The 20,620-nt window shown below is 43.5% G+C and overlaps 1 protein-coding gene across 2 annotated transcripts in view; it reads left to right on the top strand.

Annotated features, from left to right (window-relative positions):
• The first annotated feature begins 459 nt into the window (after positions 1-459).
• ADAMTS2 (ADAM metallopeptidase with thrombospondin type 1 motif 2) overlaps positions 460-20,620 on the top strand; it is a 172,471-nt gene continuing 152,310 nt past the window's right edge. For both annotated transcript variants that reach the window (XM_030459270.1, XM_030459269.1), the window contains exons 1-2: positions 460-600; positions 1,461-1,822. In XM_030459270.1, the coding sequence (XP_030315130.1) occupies positions 513-600; positions 1,461-1,822 (450 nt within the window). In that variant the 5' untranslated portion in view covers positions 460-512. The remainder of the gene's footprint in view (positions 601-1,460; positions 1,823-20,620) is intronic.

Here is a 20,620-nt window from a genome sequence, read left to right as displayed (position 1 = left end):
GGGGAAGGGGGGGGCTATCGAGCCCGGCGGGTGCCTGTGTTTCTTTTCTCTGCAACCCGCTGCGGGCCAACTCCCATCCCCGCTCCGGGTCCCGGCTGCGGACCCCCGGGGAGCGGCAGTGTCCCTGCGGGGCAGCCCGGCGGAGGGGCGCGGTGCGGGGCCGGGCGGTGCTCGGGGCTGCCCGGCGGGGCGGCGGGGCGGGCAGTCCCCGCTCCCCTCGGCCCGGCTGCGCCGTGTGGCAGCTCCTCTGTCAATCAGCCTGACTTCACTCCTGCACGCCCTGTGTTTCCAGTATTATACCCCCGCCGCCTCCTGGTGTCTCTGCTTCGCTGCGAGCCGGGAGCGCGGCCGCCACTGCCGCTGCGGCTGCGGCTGGGCGAATGCGCGGGCGGCGGGGCAGCGCTGAGCGGCGCTGAGAGGCGCGGAGAGGCGCGGAGCGGGGCTGTCGCCTTGCCCGCCCCGGCTGCGGGCAGCCCGGGCGCCGGCCCCCTCCTCGGGCCAGGGTCGCCGAGATGGACCCACCCGCGGGCATCGCCTGCGTCCTGCTCTGCTGCGCGCTCTCCCTGCCCGCCGGCGCCCTGCGGCGCCCCGGGGACAGAGGTAGGTCTCCGCCGGGACGCCTCCGGGCTGCTCGCCTTGCCCAGCCGCCGGCCGGTGCCTTGCAGCCCGTCTGAAGTCGCGGCTCGTCGCCCCGCGGTTTTGTGCTCCCCTTGAACTTCTTCTGCCTCTACTTTTGCCGGGTTTCCAGTTGCTTCCTGCGAGCGGCAGGCGGGGATGGGGACGGGGGTACCCGAGCAAGCCGGCGGGGAAGGAACGCGGGAGCCCCGCCGGCGGTGCCAGCGCTTGCGCCGGTGCCCGCGACCCCGCGGCCGCCCGCTGCCTGCCCCGCGGAGGGGGCGAGCCCCGGAGGGCAGGGCTCGGTGCCCGGAGTTCACCGTGCGGGGTGAAGCACATGGCAGCCCGTCTGCATCCTCCTTCTCCTGCATCACCACCGTCCCAAACTCCCGGGGCTCCCTCTCACACCACTGACCGTGGTGTCCCCAGTCAGTTTGAGGGCAGTTTGAGGGACGTTGCCTTTCCCTTGCAATTTTGCCTCCTGCTCACTGAGCTCCTACCCCTGTCCCTCCGAGGGATGACGAAGTGGATCGGTGCCCGCTCATCATCGCCTCCCACCCGAGTGGCTCCAAAGCCCCCGAGGTGACCCGGGTGGGGGGGGGGGTGCGGGTCCTGGCTGGGTGGGGGCGCTGGGGCTGCCGCCTGGTGTTTCGGGAAGCAAAAGCCAAGTTTGAATGAACTCTGTACACTTCATGATAGTGAATCAAGTGTCTGTACAGAGTGCAGTGTCCATCTGCCTTATGTAAGTGTCTGCTGTGCTAATGAATAATGGAATAAAAATCGCGTGGCACCAGGAAATGTTTAGTTCTAGTATCTCTCTCCCCTTTTGCTTTCTCCCTGTAAAGATCCAATTCTGAGGAATATAGAGGAATACAACCTTGTCATACCCACCAGCACAGATTCAGAGGGCAGGTTCTTATCCCACTTGGTGTCTGGACCGCCAAAAGCACGCTTCAGGAGGGCTGCAGAGGACTTGCAACATGAAGCAGCAAACGAGCAAATATTTTACAATGTCACTGTTTTTGGGAAGGAGTTTCACTTCAGGTTGTGGCCAAACTCCAGGCTCGTGGCCCCTGGAGCAACAGTTGAATGGCAGGAGGACTCTGAGGAGACTCACATTGAACCTCTCTATGGAAATTGCCTCTATGTTGGGGATATCACTGATGTGCCAAATGCTTCAGTTGCTATCAGCAATTGTGATGGGCTGGTAAGTTACTTTTGTTATTATAACAAGGATTATTATATTAATTTCCTGCAGTCTTTAAATATAAAATGTGTGGACTGTCAGAAACTCACACCTCATATGGTAACTGTGAATGCAAATTAACTAATGTTCTCTTGTGTGGGAATAGCTGTGCTGCACCAGGCACGGCTCTACAGACAGTGGCACTAGAAGTTTGAGCACATGCTCTTTGGGAGCTACTCTGGAACAGTGCAGCTGAAACCAGGATTTCTGTTGATTTGTGGTAAAGTTGCTTAATGGGTCTGACAGTTTCGAACGGATGATGAAGTGGCATATTCTCAGCATCCTCTTCTACTTTTCACTTCCAGCCTGTGAAGGAAATTTTAGGACAGTTAATCCCAGATAACAGGCAGGACTGCCCTAGAAGCAGATACAATAGGTAAAATATGGTTTTGCCCTGGAAAATTTTAATTTATTCAAAGTCTGTTTTCATGGCTCTTTCCCTTGGTGAGTTTCATTGCCTAATCAAGTGATTGATGGAAAGTCACAAAAGAGTTGGAGTTCTACAAGCAAAAGAGCTCCCTGTGAATCACCTTGCAAGACTTGGTGTATTAAAACTCGCTGCAGCTTTCTGTTCTGGAGTGCATGTTCAGCATGCACTCAAATTATAAGTGTTTGTCCCTGATGTCCTAAGCTATCATATTATTATTTGAACAGTAATTACTGCACAGCATTATGTTGAGTGAGAAAAAGGCTATGTTTTTTACAACAAGTTTATTCAGTCAGTATTTTCTTGCTATATCCTTTAGAATTCTCAGTTTGGAGATTACTTAATTTGAATGCATTCTGTTCAGTGCACAAAAAGCGGGAATGAGTCAGTTGTATTTCTGTTTATTTAATCATAGAAAGTTGTTCTTTTGCTCTGCCAAGAAGATAACATGTATGGAGATAGTATGTTGACTGTCTGAGAATGGAAAGGACTCAAATACTTTTCCCCTTACTCCTTCCTTTCCTGTGGTTTCTCCTAGCTGTGTGCTTGATGAGTAGGTTTTAATGTTGCAATTGTTTGATGTGGGCAGCTCTCTGAAGGCAAGAGGAACACCAGGACTTGGAAGATGAGCAATTTAGAAAGCAGAGTATGAGCCTGAAGGCCTCCCTCTGGTGGGGAAGCAGAAGTTCTTTGCCTTTCTCATACCTAGCACAGATGATGTTGTGTAAGGGAAAATTTCCTTGCTTTGGGCACTGCAGAATGGAGCCAAAGGTAGTCCAGGTAGCCAAGAAGGCCAATGGCATCCTGGCCTGTATCAGGAACAGCGTGGCCAGCAGGTCCAAGGAAGTGATTCTGCCCCTGTACTCAGCCCTGGTGAGGCCACAGCTCGAGTACTGTGTCCAGTTCTGGGCCCCTCAGTTCAGGAAGCAGATTGAGATGCTGGAGCAGGTCCAAAGGAGGGCAACTGGGCTGGTGAAGGGACTCCAGCACAGATCCTATGAGGAGAGGCTGAGGGAGCTGGGCCTGTTCAGCCTGGAGAAGAGGAGGCTCAGGGGAGACCTCATCACTCTCTACAACTCCCTGAAAGGAGGTTGGAGCCAGGGGGGGGTTGGTCTCTTTTCCCAGGCAACTCTCAGCAAGACAAGAGGGCAGGGTCTCAAGTTGTGCCAGGGGAGGTTTAGGTTGGATATTAGAAAGAATTTCTTTATGGAGAGGGTGATCAGACATTGGAATGGGCTGCCCAGGGAAGTAGTGGATTCTCCGTGTCTGGAGATATTTAAAAAGAGACTGGATGTGGCACTCAGTGCCATGGGCTGGGAACTGCAGTGGGAGTGGATCAAGGGTTGGACTTGATGATCTCTGAGGTCCCTTCCAACCCACCCGATTCTATGATTCTATGATTCAAAGCAGCTCTTCCATGTTCAGCTGTGCTGAAAGGTTCAGGAAGATCCTGGGAGCAGCTGTTGCTTGCATCCTGCTGGCTCCTCTCATCAGCACAGTTGGTGACCGGCAGGGCAGTGGGGGAGCTGGTTCCTCCTTCCTCCAATCTTAGCCAGAGTTTGGACTTATGTTTGGGGAAGAGAGCTATGATAAAATGTAAAAGGAGTTAAAGACCAAGTATAGATAATACTCCAAGGCCTCCTGTTGCATGTGTAGATTTTCACCGTATTTATAAAACACTTCTCTTTTTGCATTTGTAAGTAACTTCTCAAATGCAGAGAATTAATCCAACTCTCAATTCAATTACACTCAAAAATAACTAGAAACCAGAAAGCTACCTAAAGAATTTTAGTTTTCCACAGCCTGCGTGCCCATTTTCAGCATTCTTGTTTTCATTGGAATTAACAGGAAGGTTGGTCTGGTGTTGGAGCTGCCACATTCTAATCTGGATGCCATGCTGGTTTTTGCATGCCATTAGCAATTTTGCTGATATATTTGGAAATGGCTTACTGTTTCCTCCAGTGTGTATCTACATTGTAAATGTTTCAGGGCAGAGATCATGTTTGTTTTCACCTAGGTCACTGAAGCCTAGGAAGTATTACCTCAATATCTTTAAGCATCTGGCTGTAATGATTTCCTTGAGATTGTGCAGTAAATCTATTGTGGAACTACAAAGTGAACTCCAGTCCCTTGGGTACTATGTTCCATTTCTACTCTTTCCTTCCATCTCAGTTTCTTTACTTCTTATTCGGGGGAGAATTTAAAACAGGTATCAATAGAATTACACAAACTCCAAGAAACTTTATTGGTGGTTCCTCAAAAGTCACTGGTCCATGGACACAAATAAGGAGCAATAACCCACTGAAGTTAATACTGCACTTAACTGTCTCTCATTTTGCCGCCTTATTTCTTTGTTCACAAGGAGTACTGAAGAATCTCTGGAGCAGTGTAATGCCAGCAGTGCAGTCTTAGGCACCACTGGGCTGTGCATTATTCTCAGGTTTATTGGTATTTCAGATGTGAATGCACAAGGCAAGAATTGGTTTTCTGTGTTCATTTTTTATTTCACTTTACTTCAGTGGAGACATTCCACAGTATCATGGATTTTCTTTCAGCTGCCTAATGCTAAACATGCTCTAGCCAATGCTCTTAATATACCCCAAGAGTTTCCACCTCCATTTCTAGATTATTCTGGAAATAGGGATGGTGGAACTCTCTGACAACTGAGTTGTCAACTGACAAGTGTTGGAGTTGTTTGTTATAAACTTGCTTCATTTAACTCCTGGTATTTTCTTGAACTGCTTGCTTTTGAAGGTGGTTTGACATCTGTCTGTGTTTCTGGTGAGCTTCCAGCTTTTGCATCCAGACATTAGGACTGAAATGATATTTGAATTGAAGTTTTGTAGTTTGATCTTTACATTGCAAACTTTTGTTGATTGAATCTGGTTCAAGTCAGTGAATGCATCTGCTACCTTGCCAACCTCTGATGTTATTTCCTCTGAACATCCCCTTTGGCTTGCACTTCACTGCCAACTGTGTCTTATTTTTCCAGTTATTGTCTCAGAAGAGTCTGCCTGGTGGTGTTGGCATTGCCAAAACGAGTAGTTGTTGGAGGGCTTTACATGAAAATAGTAGATCTGTGAACAGATTTTTGAACTGTACTAGAAATGATGAAGATTTTTAATATGTGATAATTCTAAAAAATGAAAAGGTACAGTGAATTCATACACAGAATTATCTGCTACCTGACTGAGGAAATACACACTTATTTTGGGTCCTCCTGGTTTTCTGTAACAGAAGTCAGTAACAAAATAAGTTTTATTGACCTAAAAATCAAATCAGGAGCAGATGAAGAGAATTTCTGAAGTATGGAATCTAGGTATGTTTCCAGAACTGAAGTGTATCTTTGTGAATCACTGGAAAGTTAGAGCTAATCGATAGCTTTTTTAACAGCTTTCTTAGTTACAGATGTGATTTTTACCATATACAAATATTTTGTGAAAACTTTCCCACATAAGATAAAATTACTCTGGACAACTCAGAGTCATCCTGGTTGTCATGATAGTACTCAAACTAATTTTCCATTTAAGAGGCAGAACCAACGTGGTCAGCTGTCCATGGCCTGCACACTGTTGTGGAAGATATTGCACTTTGAGTATGTTCTTGGTCCTTGGCCAGATCCTTAGTTGTGGTTGCAGCTGGAGGATGCAGGAGCTGGCTGTCCTCTGCAGGGGTGAGCTGTGAAGAAGTGCTTAGAGGCTGTAAAAATGCCATAAGCCAATAAAGAGTTAGAATTATGGCAGTCTTTCTTTATTATTGTATTAACTATGGGAACTCCCTTTCTTCACCCCAGCAGATGAACGTGCCATGATGAACTCTTTGTGCACCTGGATTTCTTATTTTGATAAATATTTTGGCAATGCTTGGGGCTGATGTGCCACAGCCATCTTCTTCAGGCTGACAGGATGGCAATGGTTGGCTGTGGAAATTTAGAAACATAAACTCTCCCCTTCTCCTTCCTCATAACATTCATAATCTGTGGGCTACAATGTGTGCTTAAACACAAGCAGATACAGGAGAAAAACAATATAAACACCACATCTGGTACAGATAATGAGCACATGATTAAATTAGGCTGCAGTTCAGTTAGACTTACTGACAGGGTCCTAAAAGGCTGAGGATCACAGCTTCAGGTTGACTAAAACACTGTGATCTTGCACCCACTGAAGCAAAGAGAGGAACATCAGTTTCAGTAACGTAGTCATAGCATCATTATTATAATCCTCTTCTTTTTTTTTAGAAGTTGAAATATGAGCTGTCCAAAAATGTCACTATATTGTCATTAAATGGGAAGCTATTAGAAGAGATCATAGAGTGAGAAAGCTGTACAGGACTTTCATAGTTGTGTGTTTCCTTATGGGACTGTAAGCATTACATGTCTAAGGGTACCAAACCATCGTTCTCTTACTAGTATAACTGATATAATTGTTTCTTCTTATCTGGTGAAATAGGCAGGGTTTGCTCCACAACATTTCAGTCTTTGCTTTGTGCTGTAATAAACCTTGCAAACCATTTGAGAGAAGCCTTTTGGCTGGCTGCTTGCCCAGAAGCTATTTCTTCTAGAAATACTTGGGAAGCCAGCAATGCTTTTTAGACTCATGCCCAATACTAACAGTAAGGGTAGTACTGGGCTGACCTGGGTGGGTTTGTGGTGATCCACTGACTTTCTAGGCAGTCATGAAGCTTCAGGGATTGACTGGTGCTTTGACTACTGTTCATGTAAGTGACTGTCTGTCAGTTGTCCCAAAACTTTGTGACATATTATTTGTATTATTGGTATTTTCCTCAATGTTTTGAAATCGGAGAATGAAATGTTTTTCTTTTCTGCAGTTGTTATTTTACAGGGAAGTATTCATATAATCTAAGTTTGGGCACATCGTGTATATTGTGAATGTAGGAGCCCAGGTTCCAGATTCAGTCAGTGATGTTTCCTGAGAACAATTCCAGCTACCCATGGGAAATGCCTGTCTTTCTCCTTCCTGGAGGAATATTCCCTCCCCTCCTTCCTACCACATTCCCTGCATTCCTGAAGACATTTAAACACCTTGTGAAATCTGTCCTTGTTGAGTATAATCCTGCTTCAGTTTGAGCATGAGTTTGAGCTCTGTGAAGTCAGTGAGTTTTAAGGTTATCTTCTCAAATACCTTCCTGACAGATGCTTTCCTGGAACTGGCCACAGGTGAACCCAACTCACCTTAGGCAGATCATGTAATTCACCTGGAAAAGAAGGTGAAGGATCTGCTCACAATGAATACAGTATGAGGGAGACACAAACATCCTTATATAACTCTCTTATTTTTCCTCTTAGACATCCATCTCCTGCTTTCATATGGATTTACAATTTAGTTTAGTTTCTGTTTTATCTGGTTTTTGGATTACACTGGTTTGTGATGTAGCAAAAAAGCAGAACTCAAGGTAGCACAATATTGTCTTCAAAGCCTGGTCAGGTTGAGTGCCTGACAGTTAAAACAGATGCCTGCTAAGAATTCCAGTAATTATTTTTTGTATTCTATTTTCTTAGCATTCACATTATGATTGGGTTGCATCCATTTTCAGTGGATTAAAAACTGGCATACATAATATCTTCATTTTGGAGCGTTTTCTCTTTAAATTAAAATAAAAAGAAAAAAACAAACCCAAGTTGCCATCTGTTTTTTGTGTAACAGCAAAGCTCACTGTGAGATTTTTTCATTTTGGACGAGTAGGACTGTAATACAGTGGCAGAAGAAATGCAAATATTTCCTGTTAAAGTATAGAACAGAGTTAAAAAGCCATTCTCTTTAAGAAAACAGCAGCCCTTCCTCTGCAGGTGATCAGAGGGGATCTCCATTAACCCACGTGGTCCTTTGAATTCAGCTGGGGTCTCTCCATGTTTAAACCAAGCATGGATGTAAATTTTAACACAATCAGAGCCTGACTGTGCATCCACATCTACACACATGACATAAAAAACCTACATAGCCTGACAGAAAGCAGCCCCCAGGACAGAGACTTTGCCTCATAACCCAGTGTTCATGTCCCTGGCCAACACCAGCCTGGCTGGACAGCCTCTTCTGCTGTGTGAATTGCAGACTTTCCCTTTTAAATGTTACAGTCTGAAACACAGAGAGTGTAAACACTGTGATTCAGCCTCTAACTGGAGTAAATTAGCCCCATTTTGCTGTCCTTAAAAGAGACTGTCATCAGTAAGTACTTTTTTTTTTTTTTTCCCCATCTTCTGTGCATGGTTCATCTCACCTACGTTTTATCTGAGAGCAGAGTAAGTGATTTCATACATCATACAGGTGGACACCATCTGGACAGAACATCCTCAGGCAATCAAAACTGGTATCTTTGTGGTATGTTGTAGGCCTTTGGATAAAATATAGGTATTTCCTTATGTCCTGTTTGACCTTGTGTTGCATTGTCCTCATTGTGGCAGAATCTCAGCTGTGCTATTTTTTTCAACCACACAAGAACTAATTATTAAGAGTATTAACCATGTATATCCAAGTAATGTGCCTAATGGCTCCTTCTACTTTACATCTTGAAAGATCCAAGTATAGGAACTAATTTTGTTAAGGTCATAATTACTTTCTGGGGTAAGCAGAACATCTATTTCAAGAAGTCTGCCCCTCTTCAGCTTCCAAAGGTGTGTTCCTCAAAAAACACTATTACCTTACTTAGCTGCCAGCTCCGTGCTTCCTCCTGGCACAAGGTGTTCCAGTATTCTCTGGGAATTTAACCATACAGACTCCTGCAAATGGCAAGAGAAGCCCACACTTTGAGTTAATTACATGTTTACCTTTTGGTACAGAAGGTTGGAAAATAGTATTTTGGATCAACCGTAATTCCAGCTGTTGCAGAGAGCAAGACCTTTCCTTCACAGATCACACTTGTATTTTATTCGACCCACTTCTGAGCACTTTTTAGTACCAGTGACTGGTGCTTTGTAAGCAGGTCAGGCTGTTACTTAATTGCACACTAGGACATTTGTCACACTGGGTCTGATTAAAACAGAAAACCAGGGAGCAGGCCTTCAGTTGGAGGTTGCACAACCTCGTGTTTGCTTCCTGTGAACAGCTCTTCCGTGCACACCCTTTTCCAGATCACCTTCTCCCTTTATTGCTTTCCTTCTTCCCAACTTTCAGTAAGTTCTTTGACACATCACATCTGGTTCCTTTAGCCTCTTTATCTGTGTGTGTTTTAAGTTCATCTTTGTTTGCAGAGTTTTGACACAGCGGGTTCCCAGTTCTAATGGTCTGTGGAATGAAAGGCCCACATTTCACATGCTATTTTCAGCACTGTTCTATTAAACTGTAACATTGAAAAGAAAAGTGTCTTCTTCAAGTGCTGAGGAGCACGTTGCTTCCTCACATCTAAATCACAGTCTTTGCTATAGATCCTCTGAGTTATTCCCAGGTCTCAAAGTGTCTGGTACTTTCCTCAAATCTGGAGTTTCTGGAGTCATAAGTGTGAATCTCAACATGAAATTTTTTTATTTTTCTTCCAAGTAACTCTTTTCTGTTTACAGGGGTGTTTTTAAATAAGAGTGTCTCTCAAGGGAGAGACAGACAGACACAAGTTGTGTTTCTTGAACTCTCAAAAATCACCAGGCCAGTGAAAATCATCCCAAATATGTTGTTCTGAAGGTATCATTCTACACTACAGATGAGTCTCTTAATACCTCATAGCTATTGAGAGGGGTAACCCTGTTCCCCTGGCTGCTCCCTGTGCTCTGCTCCCCTCCTCCAGTACCCTGCTCATCTTATCCACCATATATTAAGTAGCCAAACCAGTGAATCTCTGCCTGCCAGTTTAGCTGCTTGAACTGGTTCTCTGTGGGGTGAGATGGATATTTTCTATAGGCACAAGGATGAATGTGGAAATGCTGTTTTAAAAATTGCTTTTTTTAAACTTTGCAATAAAATTCCACTTCCATTGGACAGGAGTGGTGTAGGATCAGAGAAAGGGGAGGGGTTTGCTGCTGTGGGGAGAAAAGTCATTCTGATGGCAGAAGGGAGAGTGGGAAAAGAAATTGGAAGGAAAGGACAAATTGCTGAATGATAAGAATGAGAGATGGGATCTCTCCTGTCGTGCATTTACTTCTGAGAGAGTTTGTCCACTGCCATGTGTTATGTGGACTGGCTGCCCCTCAAGTGGAGGAGATTCAGTCACTGAATGTGGTAACTTTGGTATCATATTAGCCCCTCTGGTGCCACATGAAGAACCTGCTCTCACCACCAATTTATATACTTGCATTTTGGGTTTTTTGCTTCAAGTCCCTTGTAGGACAGCGTTTGTTTTCCAAAACTTTGCCTGATACAACTTGCTTTATGCTTTGATCTTGGTAACTGAAGTGTGTTACACTTTACCAGCATTCCCTTCAGGTTTATGTTCCTATTTCTATGGGTGTATGTCAAATTGAATGTTTTGCCTCTTCATTGCTGCACCCATGACCTTTATCTTCAAAACAAACAAGTACACTGAATTCTGCACTTGTGCCTCTCCCCACAGAGAAGGCAGAGGCTGAAACTGCTCAGGGTCTATAGTACTTCCTGCCCCTCACACCTGCAAATTACAATATTATAATTTTTCTTTGGTTATGGTAACCTATAAATAAACCTACTTTAACTTCCTTTCAACTGTCATTCCTTTTAACATTTTGTGTAGTTGCCAACTCTGTGTTTGAATTTCATTATATGGTCAGATCACTCTTCCCCAGCATTTAGTGTCTAGTCCAGTGGGCCTCAGGGGACATATTACAATCCATTTTCTACTGAAATTAAACATGAAACCTACTAATCCAGTAATGAGAAAAAGTCAGTGAACATCACCAGTATCTTTGTAGATAAGAAAAGCTCCTTTCACCTGCAACTAGATAGAGTTAATTTAATGCATTTAAGTTATTTCTCTTCACTAGGTGTATTGACTATAGGTAGCTGCTGTTATTGCCATTTAATGAAGGTGAACTATTTCTAAAAGCTTTTTGAAGCAAGAAAACCAGGAGGAAATGCCTGGCATATGGCTAACATTTAAGCTGATCTTTAAAAGACATAAAAGCAAAATATCTTCCTGAGGTTTTAGAACGGCACAGTGCCACATCTTGATGTAGGCCCCGAGTCTTTAAGCCTTTATTAATGTGATTTCTGATTTATTACCACTGTAAGAATAATGAAGTTGACGTGTGGAGAAGAACCTGCGTGGCTAACAAGCAGGCTGACCAGCAGCTGTTCCTGACCTCTTTTCTTTTCCCCCGTCACTTGCAATAATTAAAAGAAGCAGCTCATGAAATGTCAAGAGTGATTGAATTTTGTATCCAATACAACATGTTTCTACAGGAGCCTGGAATGTTAAGTCTCTCAGCCTGATCTTGTGCCTGCTTCCCACTGGTACTGGGCAGTCCCTCTTTCTTGCAAGTCTCCTCCTTCTGTGCCCTGGGGGCTGCAGCCTCAGCTTCCAGCACTTCCCAGGGGCAGGCATCACCCCCAGGTCCCTGGGACAGGACCTGCAGATTCAGTGCTACCCTTGCACAATGTGGTCTGTAGGATGAGTTTCTCTTTCAGTTTGTGTTTCCAGAAGTGCTTTTTTGGCATGATATTATGAACATTGTACTCAGTATGGGATAAAGAAAGTCAAAATAATACAGCATGTCCAACAGGAAAGAAAAAGTTTATTGTCTTGGAAGTAAAACTATTTCAAGAGCTAAACACAATAATAAACAATTTGAAATTCAATATAAGTACAGTAAAATGATAGAATGTAGAAGGGAAGAGGGGAAAGCACAAATTTTACTCCAAAGACATGCTAATTTTGCTGCTATTTCCCCCCACGAAAATACAGAACTAACATCCATTACCTGCTCAGAGCAGATGCACCTTGCTTGTTCTCCCATGGTCAAGTGTGTGGCTTCCAAGATAGACCCCAGGGCCACTGTTCATTTCCATTACAAGAGTTGATGGGGAGACCTGCTTGTAGGTCAGAGCCCATAGATCAGAACTGGAAAAAGAGCCTGCAGAAAATACAGAGTTTAACCAAGGGTAGGTGGCAGCACAGGCTCTCGTTACTGTTTTAATGGTGGTTTTATTTGTTTTAAGTTACGGGGTTATATTTTAAGTTATGGTTAAGTTATTGGGTAAATGATGCTCATCTGACTCACTTGTAGAAGAATCCATTTCTTGATTCTTTAGAGTGTGAAAATTGCTGGGCTTATTTCTTTTCCCAAGCAGAGGTGCTGTGAAAGAAATGTAAGAGATGTTGTTTGGAAAGCATTCTGCAAACCAGAATGTATTTGAAAAACAGTCTTTGAGAAATAAATCACTACCTGATGATGATGACAGCTAAGCTGGGCCAATAGTCTTTCACGTGCCAACACTGTCTCATGTGACAGGAGTTATATTGGAAGCTGGCAGGCTTTGAAGCTCACAAGGCTGAAAATGTCTAAAAATTGTCATATACTTAAACAAAGTAAGCAATAGCTAGATAAAAATATGTCCTTGAAACTTCTCAAAACACCTGTCTGTAGAACAGTGTGAACTTACCAAGGTCACAATCTTTTTCCTATTTGGAACAACAACAAAAAAAATGCAAATCCCAGAAGCAAACCACCTCAGATCAATAACAATAATGAGCTTAAGGATAAAGAAGTTTTAGGGATGAATTTGGATTGATTTCAGATTTATAGCAAAGCTTGAAATAGAGTTTCCTGATTGTTTTAGCTTTCTTTTTGAAAATGGCAGATCCACCATTGAACCAGATCACCCAGTGAACCAAAATATTTAATCTCCAAGTAAGTACTAGAGGTGTCCATCAATATTACATTTATTTTCAAAGTTATGGCACATTAAGGTTAACGTAAGCAGTAAATGTAAAAATGTGATCAATCAAAGGATGATTTAGCACTCTGAAAGAGGAGTAGTAAGTTCAGTCTGGATAAGTAATAGGCAAGCAAAGGACAAGACAATTTACAAGATGTTTTGAATGAATATAAACTCCTCATCAGGAAAGGGTGATGACTTTACTATGCAAATAAAGTTGTTAGTTCACTGCAGTCAAATTAAGACCAACAATATTCATACATGTCTTATAAAAGAGAAGAAAAAGTTGAACTTGTGAAAACATGGTATAATCTTGTATTTATCTAAACAGAGAGTCATGTAGAAAAGATAACTCAATGTAAATTTTTATTGGGCCACATTTTTCTCTATGGCCACATCATTGCACAGGAAGGCCCAGGAGGTCCCATGGCAAGAAGTTGATCACTTGGTTTGTTCCAAAGCTGCTGAAGCAAATGTGTTCAGTTCCACTGAGTTCATTTGGCTTCAGATGGGCAGGCTGATTAGCAAAGAATTTGGGACAAAAAGCAGGCCACGGAGTATCCCACATTATAACCTTGTCTTTCACCTTGTTCTCTGTTCCCTGGTGCAGTGGTGAGGGAGGTGAGCAGGAGAGGTTCAAGTGCAGCTTTCCCATTGCTGTTTATATCCCGTGCACTGGAAGGAACAGAACTGCATTCTTCTGGAACTGAAATAGCTCTGCTAAACCTTCTTCCCCTTCTGCCTCACACCACATCCCCACCACAGAAGAGGTGATGCATTAAGCAAGGGGGAGGGATCAGGAGAAACCCTTCTCTTGTCCATGCCAGGAGGATGAGGCAATTCCAGCTGCCTTGAATTTGCAGGCTCATTCTGAGAGCCCTTCTGTCTCTCTCTTCCTATGAAGATGGGGCCAGAAGGGAGAAAGATTTTCCTGCTTACTAAGAGTGCCCTTCTTTGATTCTGCACTGCTGGAGGTGCTGTGGTGGGAAGAGCTCTCTCTGCCTATCTGAGATCAATAGCTCTGACCTCAATAAAACCAGCATCACTTAAAAAAACCCCAAACGAACAAAAAGCCCCAATAACAACAACAACAAAAAAGCCAAATACACCCCCCCCAACCAAAAAATCTCCAAAGTAATGAAAGAGAAACCCTAATTGCACATCTGTTCAGCAGACTTTTGTGATAACTCAGCAACAGCTAATTGAAACTCCTGGACTGTAAATATGCTTCTAGTCAAACTGGAGCTTACTTTCTCTGATGTAATCTTATTTCAACTCCCCATTGCCCTCTGAGACTCTGGTGGTCAGGATTCCAATGATCTGTCAGTAGATAGGAAAATTAAAAGTTGGTTTTATGCAATTATAATGAGTCAAACCTCTGCTAATCTGCACCGTGTCTCCGTGGGTTTCTGGGAGCCCTGTCACTTTGCATTAGATGAGGACCTGGCCTTATGTAATGAGATGTTTTTACACTCTTCTGGTGACATCCCCTCCTCTGACAGTCTGGATTGCAGGCTGCCATGGTTTGCAAAGAGATGCATTAGTTCTTGGGAGGCAGCAGGGCACACAAGATCACTGAATACATGTGCACCATTAACAAGAGATTTTGTTAAGTAATAGAATCAGGATTTGTTTACATGTTTGGAAACAGCAAAATCCATTGGAAGAGGAGACCAGGGATCTGGGCATCTTTGAAGGTTCTCAGAGTCCTTAGTCATGAATGAGCAAATGGGTCAAAACCAGCTGTAAGCACTGGTTTTTCTCACACAAAAGCATAAGCTCACTGTAGGCTTCCTGTCTCTGAGTTACCATTCTGACGTAATTTTTGTGACATTTTCATGTTATTATGCAGGCCTGTTGAAATCATGACACTGCTGGCAAAACTATTGCATAAATATGATGTTAGTAATGTGAAATTCATCTGTGATGGATATACAGAGGGTTTGGAAGTGTTTAGCTGCTTCTGGCAATTTTGTGTTCCTTCAGGGTGATGGAAAGAGAGATTTGCTTTGACTTCTGGATTTAAGAAATGTTTGTGCCTAGGTAACGTTTTTATAGTGCACTTCCAGAATGAACTTCATGCAGTCTTTAAACCAAGGATATAATTTTGGAATACTGAGTCACTGCTAGCAAGTCCCACAGTATATTCTAGTTATGCCACTGTGGGAAACTTGATTTTTTTTCTCTTTTCATTTATATTTAATAAGTGCCTTTTAAAAAAGCACTAAACAAAGTTCTGTTAAACTTCATCTTTTGGTGAACCACCTAGTGAATATTACAGGGGAATAATCTGTCACACTGGTCAGAAAAATATCCATCCCCACTGGCATTGGCCATAGGAGAACTGCAGATTGCCTGGCGTTTGATGCAGAGAGTCCTCCTGCTATTCAGTAGGTGGTCTCCATAAGCTTCTTTAGCATCCATGCAAGTTGGTCTTGTCTGTGTTTCTCAGCCTTGTAGAGCAGTGTCAGTGAGGGCAAGGCAGAGACACAAAAGTGGGAAGGCATCTACCTTTGCTCCAGATCCTTCAGGTATTGATTATATCTCAAATATCACTAAGAACCTGGCTTGCTCCCTAATAAAGTGACTTATTTATTTCTTTTCCTTCCTGGACTACTTTATCTGCTGCATTTGGCCACAGTTTCAGAGGAAAGCTACAGAGAACAATAAGGTTGATTCTAGTAATAGATTTACTTTGTTAAGTACTACAAAACATCCTGTCACAGGTCATCAGCTATACTGTCTGTAGCTTTTGCTGCTTCTTGAAACATGAGAGCACTGGGCAGTCCCAGAAGGCAGCACTCTGCATGGCCTAACTGGCCCTAACCCTTGTGTTTTCTGGTCTCTGTGGATGAAGCTGATGGTATCCTCCCTAAAACTGGTTCGAGGTGATGGCCAAGCCTGTAGGTTCTCCCTCCTCACCTTCACAGAGCCAAGACCTTCTCAGCATCACTGAGGAATGTGGAGCAAATGGCCATCTTCAAAAGGGCTGCCAAGGGGTGGTTAATGTGCTCCACCACTGAGTTTACATTCCAAAGCTACACAACTTGTTTGACTGTCTACCTCCTCCTCAAGGGCTGCTGCTGGGCTGCTGGGCAGCACCACTCTCCTTTTCAGGAGCTGGAAATGGTTCCTTCACTGGAGAAAAATGCACTGTGGTTCCTGTGGATTAGTGCAGTGTTTGGAGCAGGAAGATCACTGTCTCTGTGTGTTTTGGGGGAGAGGGAGGGCTGGGTCAGGAAAAAGGCCAAAAGAAAGAGCAGTTAGGGATATCTGATCAGTGTCAGCAGGGCAAGATGCTGAGCCCTGGCTCTGGAGTGCTGTGCTGATGAGAATAGTTTATGAGCAGCCCATGCAGCAAGAATGAGCAGAAAACACTGTAATTCTTGGCTATTGAAAACAAAATCCTTGTTCCATGACTATTCTTCTTTAACAAGTACCCCCACAAGTGAGAATAAAGCAAACTGTTGTCTCCCCTTATCCTCAGCTCTGGTCTGCAGGGCATGGCAGGAATACTGGCTCCATTTGAGAGCAACCTGAACTTCTTGGACTCACAAACCAGTACAGGTGATGGGACAAGGTGAGTCAGGGCTGCCCAGAGGCACCGGGCAGATGGGGGCAGAGAGCTGAAGCCTCGTGTCACATCACCAATGAGTCCTGTGCACTGCAGGGCAGTCCCCTCCAGAGCTGCTGTGATTGATTTCGTGGGAAGGGTTCAGAGCTCTAGCCCAGAAGGGACTGAAGCACCTCTCATCCTTGTCCTGAATTTTCTACTTTATTAATGTTCTGTCAAAGTTGTTTTCAAGTGAAGTTCTCTGCCAGCCCACCGTGCTGCCAGGCTGGACCAGTGTGAAATAAAAACCCCCATCCAAACCAACAGCACAGGTTTGGTTCTTCTCTTTGGGCTTTTGGGAATTTAAGAAAGTATTCTGGAAAGTATGTGGCTCTGCTGCTGAGTCAGCACTTCTGGGATGTGATTTCTGAATGTGATTTCTGTGGTCAAACTTTGCTTAATGTGTCAGTCAATTAAATCATGCTGCTATGTAAGGAACCATGCAGGGCTTGATTGGTGTTGCCAAAATGGGTCAAAAGTATCAGAAGGAAGGTTCATATCCCTGTTTATGTTGTATCATTTTGCTTGCTTTGTGGTTCATTAATTTCTGCAGATGGGAGGATAGTCTAAGAGCAAAAAGCTTCCTCAGTACTCTGTACAGTAAAAATAGCTGCTGCTTTCTCCTGCTAATTTGATTGAAGTGGTTATGGAAATTCATCTCTGTTACGTGTAGAACTGGCTGCTCAACTGAGCAGAACCTTCTGCAGCTCAGCACTGAGTCTTTTAATGCCACTTAGTAAGGTTTGGATGTTGTCCTGCCAAGCAGCCTCGAGGTGTTGGTGAAGTTTTGCTCAGAGCAGCCCAACAGGTAGCTGTGCTGGCACACTCAGATGGTGGCAGAGAAACAACAAGTGTCAGAACCCTTTAAATCCAGTTGTATTGCCAAACTTATCTTCCCTCAGGGTTAACCCTCAGGTACTTGCCCAATGTACGAACCACAGGAACAGCTTCAGGAGGAGGTTACCTTTTGCTGTCCTAATCCTGGGAAGGTTTTTAATGGAGAGGCATTTCATACATTTAGATTCCTTCTGACACTTTAATCAGACTGGCAAAAATGGTTGTCCAGCTGTTTTTATGAGATGTTCAATAATGAGATTTACTTTAAAGACAGGAAAACCTTAGGAAGGTTTTAAGATTGCTCTTTAAAGTGTAAGCTTAGTGTATCTGTTCTTTTCCTAAGGGTGTTTTATTTGATTCTGGTACTAACTCAGGAGTTGGTCCAAACCCATTAACATAAATGAAGAGTTTTATTGACTTTGATGGGATTTGGATCATGCTGCACTAATTAAATAGTAAAGTATCCATTAGCAGTGCAGAAAACAGGGGAGCCAAATACTGATGTGATGAACCTTGTGAAGCTGAATGAACTGCACCCAAAGTCTCAATATCTTTACAGATAAACCTTTCCATATTTCTCTGCTTCATTTCTTTCAGAATAGATACAGCTGGGGATTTTTGAGAGACCTGAACTTATAAAGATTCTTACATTTGTCCCACCTTTTCACAAGTTTCTGTGGGGACATTTATTCAATGAAAACAAGAATAAGAAAAAAACTGAGAAGTGAGGTGTGACAGAAACGAAAATGGGATTTAAACAATATTGAAGTTAGGCACTAATAATTTACATTTACTTCAATATTGGAAGGTTTTAAGGGACACAGTTTCTAGATTCCAAAGAAAAGAGAAACAGTTTTGCAGTGCTATTGATGCTATAAGTAGAAGGTAAAGGGGTTAAGACCCTCCGCATCTGGAAGGTCTACATAAAATGTGTGTTATAGCTATGGAATCCTGTATAGGTGGATTAAAAATGCAGTAAGAAATGAATTTATATGCACTGCTGGGTGGATGCAAAAATGACCTGGCATTTAAAGCTCAGAAATGCTGTTCCTTGTTCCTTTTGCTGTGACCCATTTTGCCAGGGTGGCAGCAGTAGCCCCCTTGAATCCAGCACTATTGAGGCTCCAAGGTCACCATGCACAAAACCCATGTCCAGGAGGTTCCTTAGGGCCGTGGGATGGTTGGAAAACCCCTCATATTTTAATCAAGTGGGATGTGTTGGAATGCAATTGTAACGGTGTGAGCTGAAGTTTTGAGGAGATCAGGTATCAAGATATATTGTCTGCAAAGTGGTTTAGATATTTATTAAAATTATAAAGAAAAACATATTGATGATGATGATACCATGATGCAATGTTCTGTGTTTGTAAGGGTATCTTGGTCTCCTGGTTGCAAAGAATCATGAAGGTCTCATCAGCTGCAGACTGGAGAAATTGAAGCTGAACTATAGACTTGCAGGTTTGTCACTTCTGTGACAGACAGAAATCCAAAGCAAATTAATGCCCTAGTAAAATGAAATTTCCTAGAATAATCAAAACAGGAAAGGATAAAGGAATCAGTGTCAGGTTTTGGAACTCAAATGTTCTTCAGTGCTTCTAAAAATACAAAAATAAAGTGGCTGAAGTATAAACCCACCTTCCCCCCCTTTATTTTTTCCTGTGTGGTTTTTGTTTTGTTTTGGTTTGGGTTTTTTGTTGTTTTTTTTTTTCCCCCTTAAATCAGGGCAGGGGAATGAAGCAGAAGAGATTGTCTTTGAAGGATGCCACTACACAGTGATACCCCAGGAGGGCAGGTGTCACCTTGCAGCAGTGACAGGTTATAAAGGGGGTTTATGAAGCAACTAAGAGCAGCTTGACTGTCCAGGCTGCAGTTCTGTGGATTCCTGGCCAATTCTATTCCGACACCAGTTCTGTTAAAGGATTAACTCTTCAAAGATCGTGACCATCCATTAAAGTGTTTTAATGATGAAGAAAAATTACATGGAGACTCCAGGACATGGGAATAGAGAGATGGATTTGCTGTGTATGGACTGCAAAAGAAAGTCTTTCCAAATAAAATTACTTTTTGTTCTGAGAGGAGAAAACCAATCCAAAATACAATGTAAATGTTTTCATCACAAGTGGCTTCATTGTTTCCGAATAAAATCGAGAACAAATGACAAACTAATCTTTCCCCACCCTAAACTTAACTTGGCAACTGCTGCTGGTCCAAGGTTTTTTTTTCTTTTTTTTTTAATGTAAAATGTTGCCTTCTGTTCCAGGCAATACAGTGTGTGTTCCCATAGCAACCTCTTCTAGTGTCTTGAACTTGTCAGCATCAACATGTGACATTTTAAACTCTAAAGCATTTACACACACTGCTACCCCTTTGGACCTGAGTGAGATGTGCCAAAAACTGAGCTCTGGCAGAGAGCAGAAGTTAGGGAAAGGTGCTGGAGTCAGACACCCTTCATACCTCCTGCTTGTTTACAGAGCATATAAGAAGTCCTGTTCCACTGAACTCAAAATAAATCAAGCAATGGGACACAAATTCCTGCTCCCAGCTCAAAGGCTGCTCCACTCATCACCTAACGGGAAGTCTGGTTTTTTTCCTAGGGCTGTTTCTCTTTGGGTTTAGTGTCTGATTCTCTGCACTGTTTTGGGGCTGTCTCCCTGACTGTTCATACAACACCTGCTTCTCAAGATGTACCATGTCCAACAGCTCTTCTTGACCATGCACACACAGAGGCTTTGCACAGCAATGTACACCTGGTCTTTCTCTGAATGGTCTCTCTCAGGGAATGGTGAACCCTTTTCAGGTGAAGTGAGCATTCTAGCTCAAAGTTATAATTGCCTGGAGAAGAGGAGGCTCAGAGGAGACCTCATCGCTCTCTACAACTCCGTGAAAGGAGGTTGGAGCCAGGGGGGGGTTGGTCTCTTTTCCCAGGCAACTCTCAGCAAGACAAGAGGGCAGGGTCTCAAGTTGTGCCAGGGGAGGTTTAGGTTGGAGATTAGAAAGAATTTCTCTGTGGAGAGGGTGATCAGACATTGGAATGGGCTGCCCAGGGAAGTAGTGGATTCTCCGTGTCTGGAGATATTTCAAAAGAG

The sequence above is a fragment of the Calypte anna genome, chromosome 13 (genome assembly GCF_003957555.1).
Source record: "Calypte anna isolate BGI_N300 chromosome 13, bCalAnn1_v1.p, whole genome shotgun sequence".
NCBI classification, from domain to species: domain Eukaryota; kingdom Metazoa; phylum Chordata; class Aves; order Apodiformes; family Trochilidae; genus Calypte; species Calypte anna.
This window is presented reverse-complemented; position numbering and strand designations above follow the sequence as displayed.